The 20106-nt window shown below is 43.4% G+C and overlaps 2 protein-coding genes across 3 annotated transcripts in view; both read right to left on the minus strand.

Moving 5' to 3' along the window:
- Positions 1–210: 210 nt before the first annotated feature.
- Positions 211–10289, minus strand: LOC110498476 (uncharacterized). The gene is made up of 6 exons (XM_021575110.3): positions 9278–10289; positions 8780–8910; positions 8459–8629; positions 5427–5591; positions 3750–3861; positions 211–2185 (listed from the first exon to the last, which is right to left on the minus strand). Exons 1-6 carry the CDS (start codon positions 9552–9554, stop codon positions 1269–1271), a joined length of 1773 nt encoding a protein of 590 aa, XP_021430785.3. The 5' UTR covers positions 9555–10289; the 3' UTR covers positions 211–1268.
- A 127-nt stretch (positions 10290–10416) lies between these two features.
- The window catches only part of LOC110498541 (uncharacterized), a 34627-nt gene continuing 24937 nt past the window's right edge, over positions 10417–20106 (minus strand). Inside the window, exons 4-9 of one of the 2 annotated variants that reach the window (XM_090210593.1) lie at positions 19929–20093; positions 19648–19759; positions 19342–19463; positions 17089–17237; positions 11458–11740; positions 10417–11345 (exon numbers count right to left, since the gene is read on the minus strand). In XM_090210593.1, the coding sequence (XP_090066719.1) occupies positions 10692–11345; positions 11458–11740; positions 17089–17237; positions 19342–19463; positions 19648–19759; positions 19929–20093 (1485 nt within the window). In that variant the 3' untranslated portion in view covers positions 10417–10691. Of the gene's footprint in view, positions 11346–11457; positions 11741–17088; positions 17238–18045; positions 19464–19647; positions 19760–19928; positions 20094–20106 lie in introns of those variants that run through there. The other variant, XM_021575210.3, reaches the window with a different exon arrangement.

Here is a 20106-nt window from a genome sequence, read left to right on the forward strand (position 1 = left end):
CAACAATATGGAGCCATTGGAGTTTATTATAGAAAATGTCCATCTGTGTTGATTCAAGAATTAAGTATAATGTTTTGGTTAGACGGAGATAAGGGAAACTCAGTCCCTGCAATGATAATACATTTTGATTTGATACAAAAACAACCAAGTCAATCAGCACAGTCAATTTTGTATTTAATTTCAAAGAAATGGTCATGCACTCACATAATGTGAATTACAGTACTTTTATTGCACAAAACAATACATGTGACAAGTAGCATAACTTCCCACTATTTACTTTTCTGTAAATATGGTACACTCGCTTTGCTGAAATTAATTTTAGAATCATTTGGAAAAGGTTCAACATTACATTTCTATAGCGCTTTTCATAGAATCTCAACGTGCTTCAAGAGCTAAAAGAAGACAAAAAACAAGCAATATATCATGACAGGTCAACCAATAGTGGGCCAAGTCGTTGAAAGCGGCATCCTCCGAAGACGGAGAGGGTCAGTTCATTGCTTGAGCGAAGGGAGCTAGACAGAGGATGGTGACGAAGTCTTGCTGACGATCTTGTAGAGGGTAAGTCTGGGAACCAGCCTGAGTCAGCCTGGACTTCTCCTCTGTGCAGCAGCCACTTAGGTGATGCTCCAGCAGCTCTGTTCGCCAGAAAGCTCACCGCACTCAGCTCAGAATAGTAGCCGGTCGTCCTTCGTTACGAGCCCTCAGCACTAGTGGATTCCTCTAGCTCCCATTCCTCTCACGCTTCAGGAGACTCCTCAAATGATGTTCTTAAAATATCTGGAATTGGCAACCAGGTGAAATTTAAAAAAAAGATGGTACTGTGTCCGGCTGCATTTTGGAAACAAAGCTAGCAAAGCCAAAAAGTGTTAAACTGTCAAGTCAATCTGCAAATCCTTGGCTTAAAAATGGCAGACATTTGCAATAAAAAAAACTTGATGTTATTAAAAACAAAATACCTGATTTAAAAAAGACATTAAAAACACCTAAAAATAACTAAATATGTACAAATGCACACATTGCTTCACGTCAAGTAAACCTGAATTAAGGCACTATCGTCTCATTATAAAACACCAGCATTAAACAACAGGACAAGGTTGTCACTTTTCATTAGTGAAGCATTTTTACAGACATCACACCAACCATCACCATATCATCTACTCTGCCTCATCATACTCATTATTTCCTCAGCTCACCCAGTTCCCTACTACATCCAAAGCCAACACAATTAACTACAAACTAACTAGTACTACATTACATGTCATTATACTCTATACATGGGCTGTGTGCATTTTCTGCTGGTGTATCCTGAGGTAGCTCCTCTCTGAGAACCTCTTCCCGCAGTGTGTACAGGCGAATGGCCTCTCTCCCGTGTGGACCTTCAGGTGCATCTTCAGCTGGTGCTGGTGTGAGAACCTTTTCTCACACTGGGGGCAGCTGAAGGGTTTCTCCCCTGTGTGGACCCTTTGGTGCCTCTTTAAGTTGAATGAATGTGAGAAACTGGCCCGGCACAGTTGGCAGCCGAATGGTTTCTCCCCCGTGTGAATCCTCTGGTGGCTCTCCACCTGTTTGGGGAAACTGAAGGCTTTCCCACAGATTCCATCTCCAATAATGTCATTTGTCAATGAGCTTGTGTAGCCATTTAGTGTTGAGGCACTGGCATTGTCTGAGGTCTGGTTTAACATTAGGAGAGTGTGAGGAGGATGAAGGCCAGAGAGTGTCTGTGTTGTCGCAGGGTCCATGTTCCAGTTGATAGATCCTATAGAAGGCAGGCTGAAGGCAGCACCTGTTAGGGGGTTAACCTGAGGCCCCATCAGTCTCTCTGAATCACAACTATAGGAGCATGATGGAGCATCGCTAGCCGAGTTTGTGTCTGTTCTCTCCCGCCACATAGGGACAGCTCCTCGTCCCCGCAGACCCAATCTACGCCTCGCTCTGGTCTCAGCCAGTCTGTTGTCATGGAGACTACGTTTGGTTGTTGTTTTGTGTTCGACTGTCTGTTTCTGGTTGTGGTTAACAGTGTTGTTCACCAGCCCAGAGTTGAGGATGCTGTCCCATCCACTGACCTCCACTATGTTGTCTCTGGTCTTGGCCTGCTTGGTGATGGCGACCCCCGGGCCCTTGAATGCAGCCGTCTGGGATACCAAGATGGCTGGCCAGTCTCCTCTGTTAGCCTCCAGCCAACCACCTGCAGGAAGAGTTTAGAAAATAGACTTTACAAACATGGCAGAGAACTCTACAAATGGAGTTTGAGTCAATTACCTGGTCAAATTCATACATTATAATGCGTGTTTTTGCATGTAAACGTAAGTTTCATTTTATGAATGAAGAAAATGAAGAAATAATTACAGCCAGGTGCATCACTATTCCCATTGAAGATCTATTCCATTGAAGATATATTCTATTCCCAACACTCTAACCACTATTCCTAGTGGTTAGAGCGTTGGGCCAGTAACCGAAAGGTTGCTGGATCGAATCCCCGAGCTGACAATGTAAAAATCTGTCGTTCTGATCTGCTGTATATGCTACAACGAACAAGACCCAACAGGTAGGCTACTATTTGATCATCTGAATGGAGGTGTTGTTATTTATTACTGACGGACAGGAAAAAAGTGCATGCAGACTCAATTAGCCCAGCTAGCTAACTTAGTTAGCTATTTTAGCCAACTAGCTTCTCTCGGTTTGATGCAGTCAAGACACGTACTTGGTAGGTAGCCTAGTGGTTAGAGCGTTGGGCCAGTAACTGAAAGGTTGCTCGATCGAATCCCCCTGAACAAGGCAGTTAACTCACTGTTCCCCAGTAGGCAGTCATTGTAAATAAGAATGTGCTCTTCACTGACTTGCCTAGTTAAATAAAGGTTAAATAAAATAAAAAATATTTTTTAAAAGTAGGCTATACACATTTTATTAGGTACACCCATCTAGTACAGGTTGGGCCCACTTTTTCCTCCAGAACAGCGACAGATACGCTGTGGCATTCAAATGTTGCTTAGTTGGTATCAAGGGACCTAACGTGCCAGGAAAACATTCCCCACACCCTTACACCACCAGCCTGTGCCGATGACACCAGGCAGTATCGAGCCCTGGACTCATGCTGCTTACGCCAAATCCTGACTCTGCCATCAGCATGAGGCAACAGTAACCGGGATTCGTCGGACCAGCAAATGTTTTTCACACTCCAATTGTCCAGTGTTGGTGATTACGTGCCCACTGGAGCCACTTCTTCTTGTTTTTAGCTGATAGGAGTGGAACCCGGTGTGGTCATCTGCTGCAATAGCCTATCCGTGACAAGGACCGACGAGTTGTGCGTTCGGAGATGCTGTTCAGCACAGCACTGTTGTACTGCGCCATTTTTCTTTGCTTGTATGTGACCCGCCTGTGACCCGCCTGTTAGCTTGCACAATTCTGACTGTTTTTTTCACCCATAGGACTACCACTGATTGGATGTTTTTTTCTTTGTCACACAGTCTCAGTAAACCCTAGACACTGTTGTGCGTGAAAAGCCCAGGAGGCCGTTTCTGAGATACTGGAACCGGTGCGCCTGGCCCAACGATCATACAACACTTAAAGTCACTTAGGTTACTCGTTTTGCCCATTCTAACGTTCAATCAAACAGTAACTGAATGCCTCTGTGCCTGTCTGCCTGCTTTATATAGCAAGCTACGGCCACATGAATCACTATCTGCAGAAGCAAACCATTTTCGTGAACGGCATGGTGTACCTAAAAAACTGTGTGAGTATGTCTCCCTTACCTTGCTCCCCCAACTTTAGTCCACTCAGCAAGTCAATGCTCTCTGGTCCGTCTTCTATTGTCTCCTCTTTGACTATCAGCAGATCAATCTTCCCATCCTCCATGTGTACTGACTGTAAGAGATACAAAGTGAGAGGATGTTGGATCAAGAAATCTGATATGAGCACCCTGCTATGGAGCATCTTCTGATTGGGCAATGAGGGATTGCTATGAGTACTATGCAAACACGTTAGTTGATGTAACTACTTGACAATCTTTAATGGGTTGATAATTGAAAGGCATGGTCCCACACTTAAGACAAAATGTATCAAGAACAGGGCCGTATCCACAAACCATCTCAGAAAAGGTCTTAGGAGTACTGTTAAAACCTGTTTTAAGACCACAACAAAAACAAAAAACAGCTCAGAGTAGGTTTTAGGGTGGGGTTAAGACGCTGCCCAGACAAACTCTGAGCCAGGAGTAAAATCCACTCATAAGTTTCTCAGCTGGTTATCGCGACAGTTTGAGGTACTGCAAAGGAAAGACTGTGATAATGCTTATTGACATTGGTAATTCCCCATCATTTGCCACAATCGTGATGAGGCATCGCCCGCTGTGCACTCTATAGCACGCTTCAGACAACCACGGTGAATGGGGCTGTACGTCAAATGGAATTTCCGACTGACGCGATCACTTTGCCTACTATTATTTATTGCTTAAAATGTTGGCATTTTAAAGAAATAACCTTTGCGACACATCTCCTTTGCATAGAGTTGATCAGGCTGCTGATTGATTGTGGCCTGTGGAATGTTGTCTCACTCCTCTTCAAGGTACCGGAACGAAACAGTCCAAAACGGAGAGGTTCCCGGATCCGGTTCCTCAAATTAAGCACTGGTTTTGGAATATTGACAAGTTCCAGTTGGGATACAAGTGCGCTCTGATCGTCTCAATCATCATTTTGGCCCAAAAAAGTGTCCGACTCGAGTGAATGACAAGTGCTCACTCCGTTAAAGGCATAGGTCATATTTTTGAGCAGTTTTGATGTTAAGCTCCAAAGGGATAACTTGAAATAACATCTAGGTAATTAATCATAACATATGAAATAGGCCTCGTGAAATCATTGTCAAAAGGCGCAAGAGATACTGTTGCATGTAGGTCTAGATTATTTATTGATTGATCATATAGAAATATCGACAAACAAAATGAACAACTCTAAAGCAATTGCCTGTCTATGGCGCAGGAACCACTGACTCGCTGCATTTTCCTATTATCAAGACACCTGCTGATATCTCTGGTTAGGAAATAACTGGTTAGGAAAGCTGATAACTCTTAACTGGTTAGGAAAGCTCATGAGGTCTCCTAAATATCTGTCAACTAGGTGGGACTCATGACTAAAGAGGCTTCAAGCATAGCTTTTATTTTTACCCATAAGAGTAGAAGTAAAATGTCTCTATTCTCAGCACTTACAACCAATTTTCTACTCTGAGTCGCTTTGTGGATACGGGCCCAACAAAGTCTGAGTAGAAGTGCTGATCGAGGATCAGGTCACCAGCTGTCTACATCGTCTTATTCATTATGATCTAAAAGGTAAAACTGTCCTAAAAAAAAAAAAATCCTAGATCGGCACTCCTGCTCTGAGGCTTTGTGGATACGGGCCCAGACCTAATACCATTCAGACAGTATTTCACAGTGGGGTCACCTCAGTGAGACTGTGTGTGGTCCTGTGCTGCTCAGCTGGTTCCTCTGTGGGTTCAGGAGGCGGTGTAGTCTGGTTGCCCTCCATGACCATGGTCCCCTCAGTGTTCCCCAGACCCTCCTCACACCCCTCCTCCTTCACCAGCAGCACCCCTGGACCCTCCTCCTCCTGGAAGAGAGGTGATACAGATTACACAGACATACACTCCCTCAGAGGTGTATCATACGAAGCCAGCTAGATCTACTCAGGGTTTCACAATCCAGCTCAGGCTTCATCAGTATTACAACGGTGGATATTGCTCATCCGCCTGCCTGCTAACTCTAGCAGGCCTGGATCTGTGTGTGCATATCGCTCAGGGCTAGTCGAACGCCGAACTCTTCATTGAGACAACACTGAAACATCAATCCATGGGTGGGTCAGTGCCACATTTTCATTTGTGCCGAAATCAAAATGAAGGAAAAAGCTTGCAAGTTCAGCAGGCTATGGTGTGAAATAGGATTTTAGAAGTACTGTCTTCATTTTATTACTTAGCATTAATGCCATTTTTGTTGTGCTTATCAATGAATGAGCATCCTTTTTCCCACTCTTATATATATTTTAATCATAATTGTATTTGTCAAACAAAAGTTTTACTGTGCTGTGAAGTTTCAAATGCATTCTGTCATTACTAAATAACGTGACAGGTATTTCACTATTTAACACAAAAAAAAACATTTGATTTAATAAAATATTGAAATGTTCTTACTCAAATGAAGAGGTAATGATGCAGTCTTTGCGAGAGGGAGGTAATCTGATTTTAATTGGTTCTCAAGGAATGCTTACTAACAAGGATGCAAACAAATTTGTGCACAAAATTTGGGAAAGCTTTTTGTGGATATGGAAAATATCTGGGATCTTTTATTTCAGCTCATGAAACATGGAACAAACACTTTACATATTGCGTTTATATTTCTGTTGTATATATATAATTGTGGAACGAACAGCGGACTGAAGATGGGACGGTCAGGCATTTGTGCGGTTGAGTCCATTTTTCCTGTAACATGGACTCCTAACAAGGCAATGAAACTTTGTAGCTCCTTGCTGAAACAAGCAACATGTTGTATTATGCCATCAATGACTTGAATGGGGACGCCGGTTCTAGTCATTATATTTCTATGGCAGAACATGCAGTCAGGAGTGAAGAAGAGGAGAAAATGTGCCTTAAAATGTGGCAGGCCAATTACCTTCATCCAAAATTTCATGACTGTCACAGCCCTAGTGTAGGTATATTTAGTAAGTGTATAATGGTTATAAAGCACTGTTGGGTGTATGCAGAATAGGGTGAGATGTATATTAAAGAGAGTCTCAATGAAAGTCTTAGAATTAAAAGTTCCATTTTGTGTTTATTAAACATAAACACGTTTTAATTACACCATGTGAAAACCACCACATACCTCCGGCCCAACTACAAATCTGCATGGACTTGATGAACTGCACTCATTTTCTCATTAAAAGTGTCTTGGGGGGGGGGGGAAATTAAGTAGTTGAATGCAAGTAATGAAATAGGCATTTGTGAATATATTGCCTACATAGTACAAACACTATGTAAGAGACTCATTAAGCTTATATATGCCTTTATAAATCACACAATGCTTGAATAAAATATTCTACCCAGAAATCTGTTATTCCCGTTATTCTGACAACAATCAAGATGAACCTGCATTTTTAAAGGAAGACTGAGGTTACCACTATCAGAACCGAAGATATTTTGATGAGCGTGATGTTAGACTGCTCTCTCACAGTCACACAGAGTATCTGTGCATGCACACGGGTTCGCTTCACGTTGCTACAACATGGTAGCTGTGGTACCAAAACCGCAGAGAAGTTAAGCCTCACTCTTAGTAGTTGCGCAAATTGACCCACTACTGTTGTTTACTTTGTGCATGTACATCATCTAGCTGAGTCTAGCTTTAATGCAGGGTTTGATTGAAATGTCAGAAGCTATCGAGTGGAATGGTTTCTTTCGATGTTATTGAGTGGAATGTTTTTTCTTCTGGTGTATCCTGAGGTAGCTCCTCTCTGAGAACCTCTTCCCACAGTGATTACAGGCAAACGGCCTCTCTCCAGTGTGGACCTTCAGGTGCATCTTCAGTTGGTGTTGGTGGGAGAACCTCTTTTCACAGTGGGGGCAATTGTATGGTTTCTCCCCTGTGTGGACCCTCTGGTGCCTCTTCAGGTTGCCAGCCTGGGCGAAGTGCATATGACACTGGGTACAGCTGAAGGATTTCTCTCCTGTGTGGACCCTCTGGTGGATCTCCAACTTCTGGGTGCAGCTGAAGCCTTTGTTACAGAACATGCAGAGGAACCGTTTCTCTTTACTAGTGCCTGATGTGGCTCCCCCTCCCTGAGACTGGGCTCTAGTCCTGTCTTTTGAGTTCAATACCTGATCAAAAAGGATGCGGCCGTGTGAATCGGAAGGCCCCATCGACGTGGACACTGGGTCGGGACCGCTGAACGCATGTAAAGGGGAGTGGGTTGTCTCTAAGCTTTCCCTGTAGTCTAAGAAGTCACTGGTGTTGCCCTGCGAGTGTCCTTCTCCTAACGGAGTCTCATCTGCATTCTATGTCAGAGGAGTGTCGCCTTCCACTTTCACAGTCACTTCATCTACGACCAGACCCTCCCCTTTCTTATCTAGGAACCCTTCAGAGTATACACTACTACTGTACTGGTTCCAGTCCCCTCTGGACCGAACAGTCTGTGTCTCTAAACCCAAGGATATGTTGCCAGGGTCCATCTCTGTAGTGTAAGAACAAGACCGATCATCACCTCCAGTGTTTAACGCATAACTATCTCCATAGGAATAAACAGTCCCCTGGCTCTGGTTGTAATACCGATAAGTACTCTGAGCCGGGAGCAGGAGGACAGCAAAGTCTACCCAGACTCAGTCTCTTTGGGTCTGATCTGTGGTCAGATCCTGTGTGTGAGATCATTTGTGTTACAGTTAACGTCTCTGTGTCTGTCTCTGACTTGAGGACGGCGTTCGGCATTCCACTGACCTCCGTGATGCTGCATCGGTTCCTGGGCTGGGTGGTGGTGGCGAGGTCCTCCGTGGCTACAGGGGGCTCTCCAGCCGCTCCAGTCTGGATGTCTCTGCGTTGCCGTGGGTCCTCTTCTCCTTCAGACCTCTCCTGCTTGACCCCAGGACCTACAGCCTCTGCATCTGCAGCCTGACACGAGGTTATTACCGATACATGAGTTGAATAGGATAACAATGGCATAGTGAAGTCTCACAGGCAGATAAATGCCGATGTACATGTAAGGAAGTGAATAGCTGAGGGGAGCCTTTCTGAAATGTACTGTAACACTATTCCACTGACCTCTATCATAATAATGTGCTGGGTTGAGGTTCCACTCCCCTCATCAACAGTGATTGGTTGGTCATCTCTCCATATATTGTGTCCCGCTGGCTTGACAAAGCTCCTGTGACCTCCAGTGAGATGTCCTTCCCCTGAGAAAGTGATTGGGGGAAAAGAGGTGGTTAGGTTAGCCACTGTCAATGCTATATTGTACACTAATGACAGTTTTGGCACTAGAATTGTCAAGGATGTAAGGTGACACTAAGCATAACTTCTTGATATACAATTTATAGATGGATTGATTGTTACATAGGAAATGCAGTAAATCAAGAATCTGGTTAGAAAATGATTGTCTTTTTGCAAGTTAGTTAAGTAAATTCAGTGGAGTTATTGTATACTATCCCAAAACTGACCAAGACCCAAATCTGGTTAACCTGTTGTTAACGCATCTGAAGTCACACGTGCGCAGATGTGAACGGGGCGATAGGCCCTGCAGCATCCACATTCAGAAAAATGTACCTCTTGCCATTCCTCTGTATCGATCGAGGATCTTGACGCTACTGGGACGACTGCCGAGGACGCGCTCTCGCGTTGTTCTCTCTGCGCGCTCCCGTGCCACCTTCAGTTCTAGTAGTTTTCTCCGCAATGTCCTGTTTTCTTTCTGGCTTTGAGTTATTTCCAAACGACACACTGCATAGTCGTCGTCTACGAGTTTACAGATCTCTGACACGGCTGCATTCGCTAGAACCTCCATGATGGAGGCTATTTGAGTGTGAAAAACCATACAGTTAGCCATTGTTAGCAGCTAGCTAGCGTTAGTTACCTATTAACAGATCTATCCATCAAGTCATGTCCCCAACGCGAATTAAAAACTACCTGGGGTAAGTATGTGATGCTGTGTAGTTAAATGAGTCATATTTCGAGTTCCAGTGTGTTAATAAACGTCTAAATAACAACAAAAACGCTAAAGTGAAAATTATTGGTCACTTCTGTGAACACTTCTTCAGTGGTTTGTAAATCGCGTTCGACAACCAAATTTAGTGATGCATTACCGCCACCTACTGGACTGTGGACCAGAGATGGATAAGGTCTGAAGTTGAATCCTACCCAATTTAACAATTCTCCCTATCGGAATACATCATTGACTACAATATCACCTTAAGGTTTTCTTAACAATTAAATTAAACTAGGCTGTTCAATGCCATTACTCCTACTAATAAAACTGTCCCGTTCCCTCCCATATCGCTGTCACTGAAATAGGATGTGTTCCACTGTCTCCATCTCCTGGCATTGATCACACTTCCCAGTCGGATTGTTTCCCTAATTTCAAAGTGCTGTTGAGCCTTGTGTGTCCCAGTTTCAGTCTTGTGATTACGTCTTCCTCCCTTCTCTGTTGACCCGAGGACCTCCCCCACCTTTTCCTGGATCTTATACAGGTGTCTTCCCTTTCCCTCCCTGTTCCACAACTCTTACCATTACAGTTTTTTTCTGATTGCTTAGGCACTATCTTTGAAACTATAGGCTATTTTTTAGCAAAACTCTACACACTAGCCACCAAAACATACAATTCTTGCAAAACCCTTCACTCTTTTAAAAAAGTGTTTTTGCGTCAATTCAGTACACACAGCCCATCATTTGAATAAGCACCAACTACGCACTGATAGTACAAATGGAAAAACACTTGTGGCTTTTACTTTTTCTGTGTGCAGGGCATAGCAGTTTGCAATAAAGTTTTGTCATACAGGTAGTAAACACAGGTATCCAAATGTGTAAACTATGGATGTGTATTCCGAACATAACACACTATCAATACAAATAAGGGGGAAAAGTTTTTTTTTTTACCCCTCAATGTTCTAACACTCCTCAAACAACAAGCGCAGTAGAAGAAAACAAAAACATTGGTGCAAGAAGAAAAAAAAAGAACAGAAGAAAATTAGGGTAAATCTCGCCGCCTTTGTGGGTCTGGCCATAAGACTTCATCCACATCACATGCGATGTTGTCTTGAGCTAGGCAGCGTGGAAAGTATCGCCTGGAGTCCCGTATCCAGGCATGGCATGACCCCTGATCGATGTCTCCACAAGCCTCCTCCATTGCCTGTAGAAGGGGTATGCGTTGGTGGGGCTGGCGATCGTACACCTTCCAACGCCATGCAGAGAAGAATTCTTCAATAGGACTCAAGAACGGAGAGTATGGGGGGAGATTGAGTGAGATGAAAAGTGGGTGATCTGTGAACCAATTGCGGACCACAGCAGCCCGGTGGAAACTAACATTGTCCCAGATGATAACGTACCTGGGATGCTCTGGCCCCTGGTCATCAGGGATTAATCTGTTGTGGAGGGTGTCCAGAAATGTGATAATGTGTGCAGTGTTGTATGGGCCTAGGATTGCATGATGGTGAAGGACGCCGTTTTGACTAATAGCCGCACACATTGTTATGTTGCCACCACGTTGTCCCGGGACGTTGATGATGGCACGGTGTCCAATGATATTTCTGCCGCGGCTCCTTGTTTTTGCAAGGTTGAAACCTGCCTCGTCCACATATATTAGCTCATAATGCACTGCATCTGCTTCTAGCTCCATGACGCTCTGAAAGAGACAAGACAATGTAGCACAGTAGGAAAAGACAGGGATGTAAGACAATATGATGTAGACCATATACTTCCAGATCCAGTACCAATGATAGGATAGTTTAGCTTACCTGCACATATTCAGATCTCTGTTGTTTTACACGGTCTGCATTTCTTTCGAAAGGGACTCTGTACAGCTGCTTCATCCTAATTCTATTGCGTTTCAGTAGACGAGACAGTGCAGAGAGACTCACTCGGTTGACGTTTTGGAATACGGTGTTATCTACCATTATGTGGTCCTGCAGTTCTCTGAGTCTGATGCAGTTATTTGCAATGACCATATTTACAATGTGGGTCTCCTGCTCTGGGGTGAACAGTCGACCTCTTCCACCAGATACTGGTTTTCTTGCAGTTCTGTAAAAACATTTGAATGGTTTTAGTGATAGATCCTTATCATTATGAAAGTACAGTACATATTACTGTACCAGTAAGACTACAGCACTTAGTCTAATTTCGAAATATCCAGATGATACCTGCAACAGTATAGTGGCTCAGATTTGGTTGAACCCGTTGCCCAGTCTCCCTCATGCTCATCCCATGGTTGACAACATTGTTGTCCAAACCAAATGTTTACCTGTGGCCTATTTATAGTGCTCAAACTCTGATTTGTAAGTGAACTCATTATCTAAAAGTGTTTTCACATGTGGAAAGACAATTGGCGAAATTGTGTAGCAATGTAGAGACCAATGTTTACAGTTTTGCTAGAAGTATGTTATTAAATTGCAAACTGAGTGTAAAGCAGAGAACGTGCATTCAGTTTGGTACACTTGGTTAATGCATTGGCTACGAGTGTTAATGGTTTCAGAGATGGTGCTTCAAGGATCGCTGTTAGTGTTTAAAGCATTAAAAACAACACTAATCTCTTGGCCTCTGCTTTACTTAATAGAAAGGATCTTATTGGTTGGCGACATGATGTCATAGCTCAAAGGGTGTGGTTGAATGAAAAAAAGGCATGCACGCTGTCCTTTTGAAAGGCAGACCTGCTTATTACATTACACATCAAATCTCCTATGATGACCATCTTTCAAGCTCAGACCAGACTTGTTTAGAAAGAACGGTGTGTTAGCAAGAATAGAGTAGAAAATAATATAATTACTTTATTCCAGCTACACTGAACAAAAATATGATTTACAGTTCATATAAGGAAATCAGTCAATTGACATAAATAAATTAGGCCCTAATATATGGTTTGCACATGACTGGGATTACAGATGCATATATTGGTCACAGATACCTTTTAAAACAAAGTAGGGGCTGGTTCAGAAAACCAGTCAGTATCTGGCGTGACCACCATTTGCCTCATGCAGCGCAACACATCTCCTTCCCATAGAGTTGATCAGGCTGTTGATTATGACCTGTGGAATGTTGTCCCACTCCTCTTCAATGGCTGTGCGATGTTGCTGGATATTGGCGGGAACTGAAACACGCTGTCGCACGTGTCGATCCAGAGCATCCCAAACATGCTCCATTGGGTGACATGTATGGTGAGTATGCAGGCCATGGAAGAACTGGGACATTTTCAGCTTCCGGGAATTGTGTACCCATCCTTGCGACATGGGGTCATTACATTATACTGAAACATGAGGTGATGGCGGGCCTCAGGATCTCATCACATCAGCAAACCATTCGCCCACACGACGCCATACACACTGTTTGCCATCTGGCCGGTACAGTTGAACCTTGATTCATCCGTGAAGAGTACACTTTTCCAGCATGACAGCGGCCATCGAAGGTGTGCATTTTCCCACTTAAGTCGGTCACGATGCCAGACTGCAATCAGGTCAAGACCCTGGTGAGCACGACGAGCACGCAGCTGAGCTTCCCTGAGACCGTTTCTGACAGTTTGTGCAGAAATTCTTCGGTTTCATCAGCTGTCTGGATGGCTGGTCTCCGACAATCCCGCAGGTTAATCGATAATTATTATTTTTTCCATTATTTTTTATTTTTTCTCCATTTTTTTGGGGGGGGGGGGGGGTGGGTGTGTTAGAATACCATTTTGGTATTTTGTATATAGTTATTTGTTTCAAAATGTATACCTTCACCAATTTGGCCACTTGGGTACATTTGGGCTACTTGTGTGGGACACCTGGGTGACTTCATGATAAATGTCATGTAGCATACTTATTTTGGAAGTTATCATTCTGAAACTGCACAAGTACTGTTGCCCTCTTATATTTTTCACTGAAATTGTCCCCATCATCCTATCTGAATGTTTGTTTTATCTTGTTCATTTTAAACACATTTTAGAGAAATAAGCTTTTTGTGCGTATGGACAATTTCCTGGGATCAACACTTTATATATTGCGTTTATATTTTTTTCCAGTGTACATCACCTCAGTATGTTAAATATTCAACTGACCTTGTTCTAGCCTAGGTTTAGTTTCTCTAAAAACATATTTACACAAGCCCGTTTCAAATGAAAAGTTAACAAAGGGGTTGTTGAGTGACACAGTGGCTTGCGAAAGTATTCACCCCCCCCTTGGCATTGTTCCTATTTTGTTGCCTTACAATCTGGAATTAAAATATTTGTATCATTTGATTGACACAACATGCCTACCACTTTGAAGATACAAAATATGTTTTATTGTGAAACAAACAAGAAATAAAACAAACTTGAGCGTGCATAACTATTTGCAAGGAAAAAATAGCGTTTTCCTTGATTGCCAAAAAGCTACATTTTAGTCTCATCTGACCAGAGTACCTTCTTCCATGTGTTTGGGGAGTCTCCCACATGCCTTTTGGCGAACACCAAACATGTTTGCTTATTTTTTTCTTTAAGCAAGGGATTTTTATCTGGCCACTCTTCCGTAAAGCCCAGCTCTGTGGAGTGTACAGCTTAAAGTGGTCCTATGGACAGATACTCCAATCTCCACTGGAGCTTTGCAGCTCCTTCAGGGTTATCTTTGGTCTCTTTGTTGAAAGCCTTCCTATCCTGGTCTGTGAGTTTTGGTGGGTGGCCCTCTCTTGGCAGGTTTGTTGTGGTGCCATATTCTTTCCATTTTTTAATAATGGATTTAACGGTGCTTCGCGGGATGTTCAAAGTTTCGGACATTTTTTTTTAACCCATCCCTTATCTGTACTTCTGCACAATTTTGTCCCTGACCTGTTTGGAGAGCTCCTTGGTCTTCATGGTGCTGCTTGCTTAGTGGCGTTGCAGACTCTGGGGCGTATATATATATATACTCAGATCATGTGACACTTAGATTGCGCACAGGTGGACTTTATTTAACTAATTATGTGACTTCTGAAGGTAATTGGTTGCACCAGATCTTATTTAGGGGCTTCATAGCAAAGGGGTTAAATACATATGCACGCACCATTTTTCCGTTATAATGTTTTTTTTTAACAAGTTATTTTTTTCACTTCATCAATTTGGACAATTTTGTGTATGTACATTACATGAAATCCAAATAATAATCTATTTAAATTATAGGTTGTAATGCAACAAAATAGGAAAAACGCCAAGGGGGATGAATTACCTTCTTACCCCAAGACATTTCACATGATAGTCATAATATGTCAGCTAAAGAATAGTTCCCAGATATCCCCTGTGTACCACACTGATACGATTTCTCCCCGTTGTGAACACTCCTATGTCTGATAAGGTTACTTAGAAACTCTTGTTACACAGTTTACACTCATGAGGAGGAAGCATAATAACAGGTCATAAGTAACATGTAAAAGTAGACTTATTGTACCAATTAGTTATTTTTTCTGATATCAAGGGATTGAAACTCGCAATTCTGTTACCAAATTGGTAACGGAATTACTGCCATTGAATTGGCTACAATGGGAAATCGTAGTAGTCACAAACCACAGTTGGGTCACCTGCTACTGTCCTCCCTTCCACTTGCATACTGTCATGTTCAGCTCACCTTTCTGTTGTCTGGTGGTTAGAGCAAGACTGCAAAAACAATCTGGACAACGCCTCACACTGCCTCTCTCTCTGTCTCCAGTGAATGTCACCTCTCCCGATACCTCCCATGACATGGACCACCTACCCTCGTTCCATTTACTGTAACAAGTATCCTCACTCACTGAGCACCGACCGACACCGGACGTCCATGGTAGGGCTTAGTGTTTTCCACAAGCACATGGAGTAGCCAGCCAGGATCCCCCGGGTTAAGAACTTTTTGGAAAACTAGCCCTCTTCTGGCGGCTTCTGGTACATTTTAATGGCATCCAAAATACACAAATTATCGAATACTTTATTGACTTGACCTCCCAGATTGAAAAACATTGTTGTGGTATTGTGTTGTAAATTATTGAAAATATATGAATTCAGTGTATTGTTAGTTGCTTTGGATATTGTCTAGACCTATCTGATCAGGACTGTTAAAGTACGAGAACATTATGCTTTTTATTTTTTACATTTAACCTGTCTTCTCTTGAGGTTAAAGTAGTTTATTGCAAGATATGAATTTCTTTGGTATTGTAGTTTAACTGACACCCGGCGCAGAAAGACAATTTCCATACACGGCCACAGAGAAGTCAGATTAGAAAATTCCTAATTCCGTCTAAAGTCAGCTGTTCGTTCCACACCCCAAAAAATTACTTATTTTATGGCGGTTATTTTAGAATATGGCTGTAAGTTCAGGCCAAAGAGTTCAATCTTGGTTTCATCAGACCAGAGAATCTTGTTTCTCATGGTCAGAGAGTCCTTTAGGGGCCTTTTGGCAAACTCTAAGCATGCTGTCCTGCCTTTAACTGAGGAGTAAGCATTCGTCTGGCCACTCTACCATAAAGACCTGTTTGGTGGAGTGCTGCAGAGATGGTTGTCCTTCTGGAAGGTTCTTGACCATTGGGTTCTTCTTCACCTCCCTGACCAAGGCCCAATTGTTCAGTTTGGCGGGGTGGCCAGCTCTAGGAAGAGTCTTGGGGGTTCCAAACTTATTCCATTTAAAAATGATGGTGGAGGCCACTGTGTTCTTGAGGACCTTCAATGCTGCAGAAATGTTTTGGTACCCTTGCCCAGATCTGTGCCTCGACAAAATCCTGTCTCGGAGCTCTACGGACAATTCCTTCAACCTCATTGCTTGGTTTTTGCTCCGACATGCACTGTCAACTGCGGGACCTTATATAGACAGATGTGTGCCTTTCCAAATCATGTCCAATCAATGAATTTACCACAGGTGGACGCCAATCAAGTTGTAGAAACATCTCAAGGATGATCAATGGTCTCCTAGCAAAGGTCTAAATACTTAGGTATACACTTGCAAAAAATTCCAAAAAGCAGTTTTTGCTTTGTCATTATGGAGTACTGATTGTAGATTGATGAGAAAAATATTTATTGAATCCATTTTAGAATAAGGCTGTAATGTAACATAATATGGTGTTGTTATCATTGACTCATGAAATTACCTCTAACTTCCTGCATACTGGATGTAGAGACGTAAAAATGGTATCCACCTGACTCTGGGGAAGTGGATAAAGGGATCCATTGCCAGAATCCCGAACTATGCCTTTGATGGTTTGGTCATTCTAAGGCATGGTTCTACACTTAACACAAAATTTGTCAAGACCAGGGCCCGTATCCACAAAGCATCTAAGACCAGGAGTGTTGATCTAAGATATTTACAAATAACCGTATTCACTATGATCTAAAAGGCTAAACTGATCCTAGATCAGCACTCCTCTGTGAGGGTTTGTGGATACAGGCCCTGACCTAATACCATACAGACAGTAGTTCACAGTGGGCTCACCTCAGGGAGACTGTGTGTGGTCCTGTGCTGCTCAGCTGGTTCCTCTGTGGCTTCAGGAGGAGGTGTTGTCTGGTTCTCCCCTCAGTGTTCTCCAGAACCTCCTCACACCCCTCCTCCTTCACCAGAAGCACCTCTGGACCCTCCTCTTCCTGGAAGAGACAGATGATACAGACATCAACTGAGTTTACAAAATATTAAGAATCCATGCTCTTTCCATGGCAGACAGACTAGGTGAATCCAGGTGAAAACTACGATCTCTTATTGATGCCACTTGTTAAATCCACTTCAATCAGTGTAGATGAAGGGGATGAGACAGGTTAAAAAATGATTTTTAAGCCTTGAGTGGATTGCACATGTGTGCCATTCAGAAGGTGAATGTGCCTATGAACGGGGTATGGTAGTAATGTGCCAGGCACACCGGTTTATCTCAAGAACTGTAACGCTTCTGGGTTTTTCATGCTCAACAGTTTCCTGTGTGTATCAAGAATGGTGCACCACCCAAAGGGCATCCAGCCAACTTGACATAACTGTGGGAAGCATTGGAGTCAACACGGGTCAACATCCTTGTGGAACGCTTTCAACACCGTGTCGAGTCCATGACCCGACAAATTGAGGCAGTTCTGAGGGCAAAAGGGGGTGCAACTCAATATTAGGAAGGTGTTCCTAATGTTTGGTATTCTCATTTTACACTCCCTCGGGTGTGTACACACAGACACAGAGTGACATGGAGTGTTTACCCATTCCCACGACATAAATATGTTGTGGGTAAAAATAAGTCAGCTATGATCAGTGAAGTCACCACCAGACAAACCTATTTTGACGTGTACAGTAGGTGTTTGTTAGTGTGTAGGTATATTTGGTAAATGTATATTGGTTATAAAGCACTGTTGGGTTTATGCAGAATAGTGTGAGATCAGATGTGATATATACTAAAGAGTCTCAATGAAAGTCTTAGAATGAAAAGTCCCATTTTGTCTTTATTAAACAAGTTTTAAATTCACCATATGAAAACCACACATTCACGTCTCAATTAAATCGGCATGTGCTTGATATACTTGATTCATTTTCTCATCAAAAAGTGTCTTGGGAAAAACATTTAATAGTTGAATGGGAGTAATGAAATAGGCATTTGTGAACATCATATATCCTACACAGCACAAACAATATGTAGCAGACTTTGTAGGATTATATAGCACACAATGTCTGGATACAATATTCTACCATGAAATATTTAACACTGAAATATTCCAAATGCATCTGTGGCTATTTTCTGTTGACAATGAAAATGAATCTGTGTTTAATGCAGGGTTTGATCTAAACGTCTAACGAGTGGAATAGTTACTTTCTATGTTATAGAGTGGAATGGTTTTTCTGCTGGTGCATCCTGAGGTAGCTCTTCTCTGAGAACCTCTTCCCGCAGTGCGTACAGGTGAATGGCCTCTCTCCCGTGTGGATCTTGATGTGCATCTTCAGCTTGTGCTGGTGTGAGAACCTCTTCTCACACTGAGTACAGCCGTATGGTTTCTCCCCTGTGTGGACCCTCTGGTGCCTTTTCAGGTCACCAGCCTGGGCGAAGCGCATGTGACACTGGGTACAGCTGAAGGGTTTCACCCCAGTGTGGACCCTCTGGTGCCTCTTCAGGCTGGACGAGTGGGAGAAACTGACCCGGCATAGGTGGCAGAGGAATGGTTTCTCCCCCGTGTGCACCCTCTGGTGAATCTCCACCTGTTTGGGGAAACTGAAGGCTTTCTCACAGAACGAACACGGGAAGCTCTTCTCTTTGGCGCAGCCACCTTTACAGATTCCATCTCCACTACTGTCATTTGTCAATGGGCTTGTGTAGCCATTTAGTGTTGAGGCACTGGCATTGTCTGAGGTCTGGTTTAACATTAGGAGATTGTGAGGAGGATGAAGGCCAGGGAGAGTCTGTGTTGTCGCAGGGTCCATGTCCCAGTTGATAGATCCTATAGAAGGCAGGCTGAAGGCAGCACCTGCTAGGGGGTTAACCTGAGGCCCCATCAGTCTCTCTGAATCACAACTATAGGAGCAGGACAGAGCATCGCTAGCCGAGTCCGTTTCTATTCTCTTCCGCCACAAACTGACACCTCCCCGTCCCCGGAGACCAAGTCTACACCTCGCCCAGGTCTCAGCCAGTCTGTTGTCATGGAGACTAAGTTCAGATGTCTGTTTCTGTCTGTGGTTAACAGTGTTGTACCCCAGCCCAGAGTTGAGGATGCTGTTCCATCCACTGACCTCCACTATGTCGCCTCTGGTCCTGGACTGCACAGTGATGTCATCCCCTGAGCCCTTGGATGCACCTGTCTGGGAATCCAAGATGGCTGTCCAGTCTCCTCTGTTAGCCTCCAGCCAACCACCTGCAGGAAGGGGTTACAAAATAGACTTTACAAACATGTCAGAGGAAACTCTACACATTTAGTTGAGTCAATTACTTGGTGAAGTAAATATTTAATTTTATGAATGAAAATAAATAGCCAGGCGTATCAGTATTCCCATTGAAGATCTATTACTGTATGTAGGCTATATGTATTTCTCCCTTACCTTGCTCCCCCATCTTTAGTCCACTCAGCAGATCAATGCTCTCTGGTTCGTCTTCTATTGTCTCCTCTTTGACAAGCAGCAGATCAGGCTTCCCATCCTCCATGTCTACTGACTGTAAGAGATACAGAGTGAGAGGATGTTGGATCAAGAAATCTGATATGAGCACCCTGCAATGGAGCAGCTTCTGATTGGGCAATGAGGGATTGCTATGAGTACTATGCAAACATGTTAGTTGATTTGATTGCTTGACACTCTAATGGTTTGATAATTCAAAGTCTCACCTCAGTGAGACTGTGTGTGGTCCTGTTCTGCTCAGCTGGTTCCTCTGTGGGTTCAGGAGGAGGTGTAGTGTGGTTGTCCTCCATGACCATGGTCCCCTCAGGGTTCCCCAGATCCTCCTCACACCCCTCCTCCTTCACCAGCAGCACCTCTGGACCCTCCTCCTCCTGGAGGAGACAG

The sequence above is a fragment of the Oncorhynchus mykiss genome, chromosome 19 (genome assembly GCF_057628025.1).
Source record: "Oncorhynchus mykiss isolate SJ-2025 chromosome 19, ASM5762802v1, whole genome shotgun sequence".
Taxonomy (NCBI): Eukaryota; Metazoa; Chordata; class Actinopteri; order Salmoniformes; family Salmonidae; genus Oncorhynchus; species Oncorhynchus mykiss.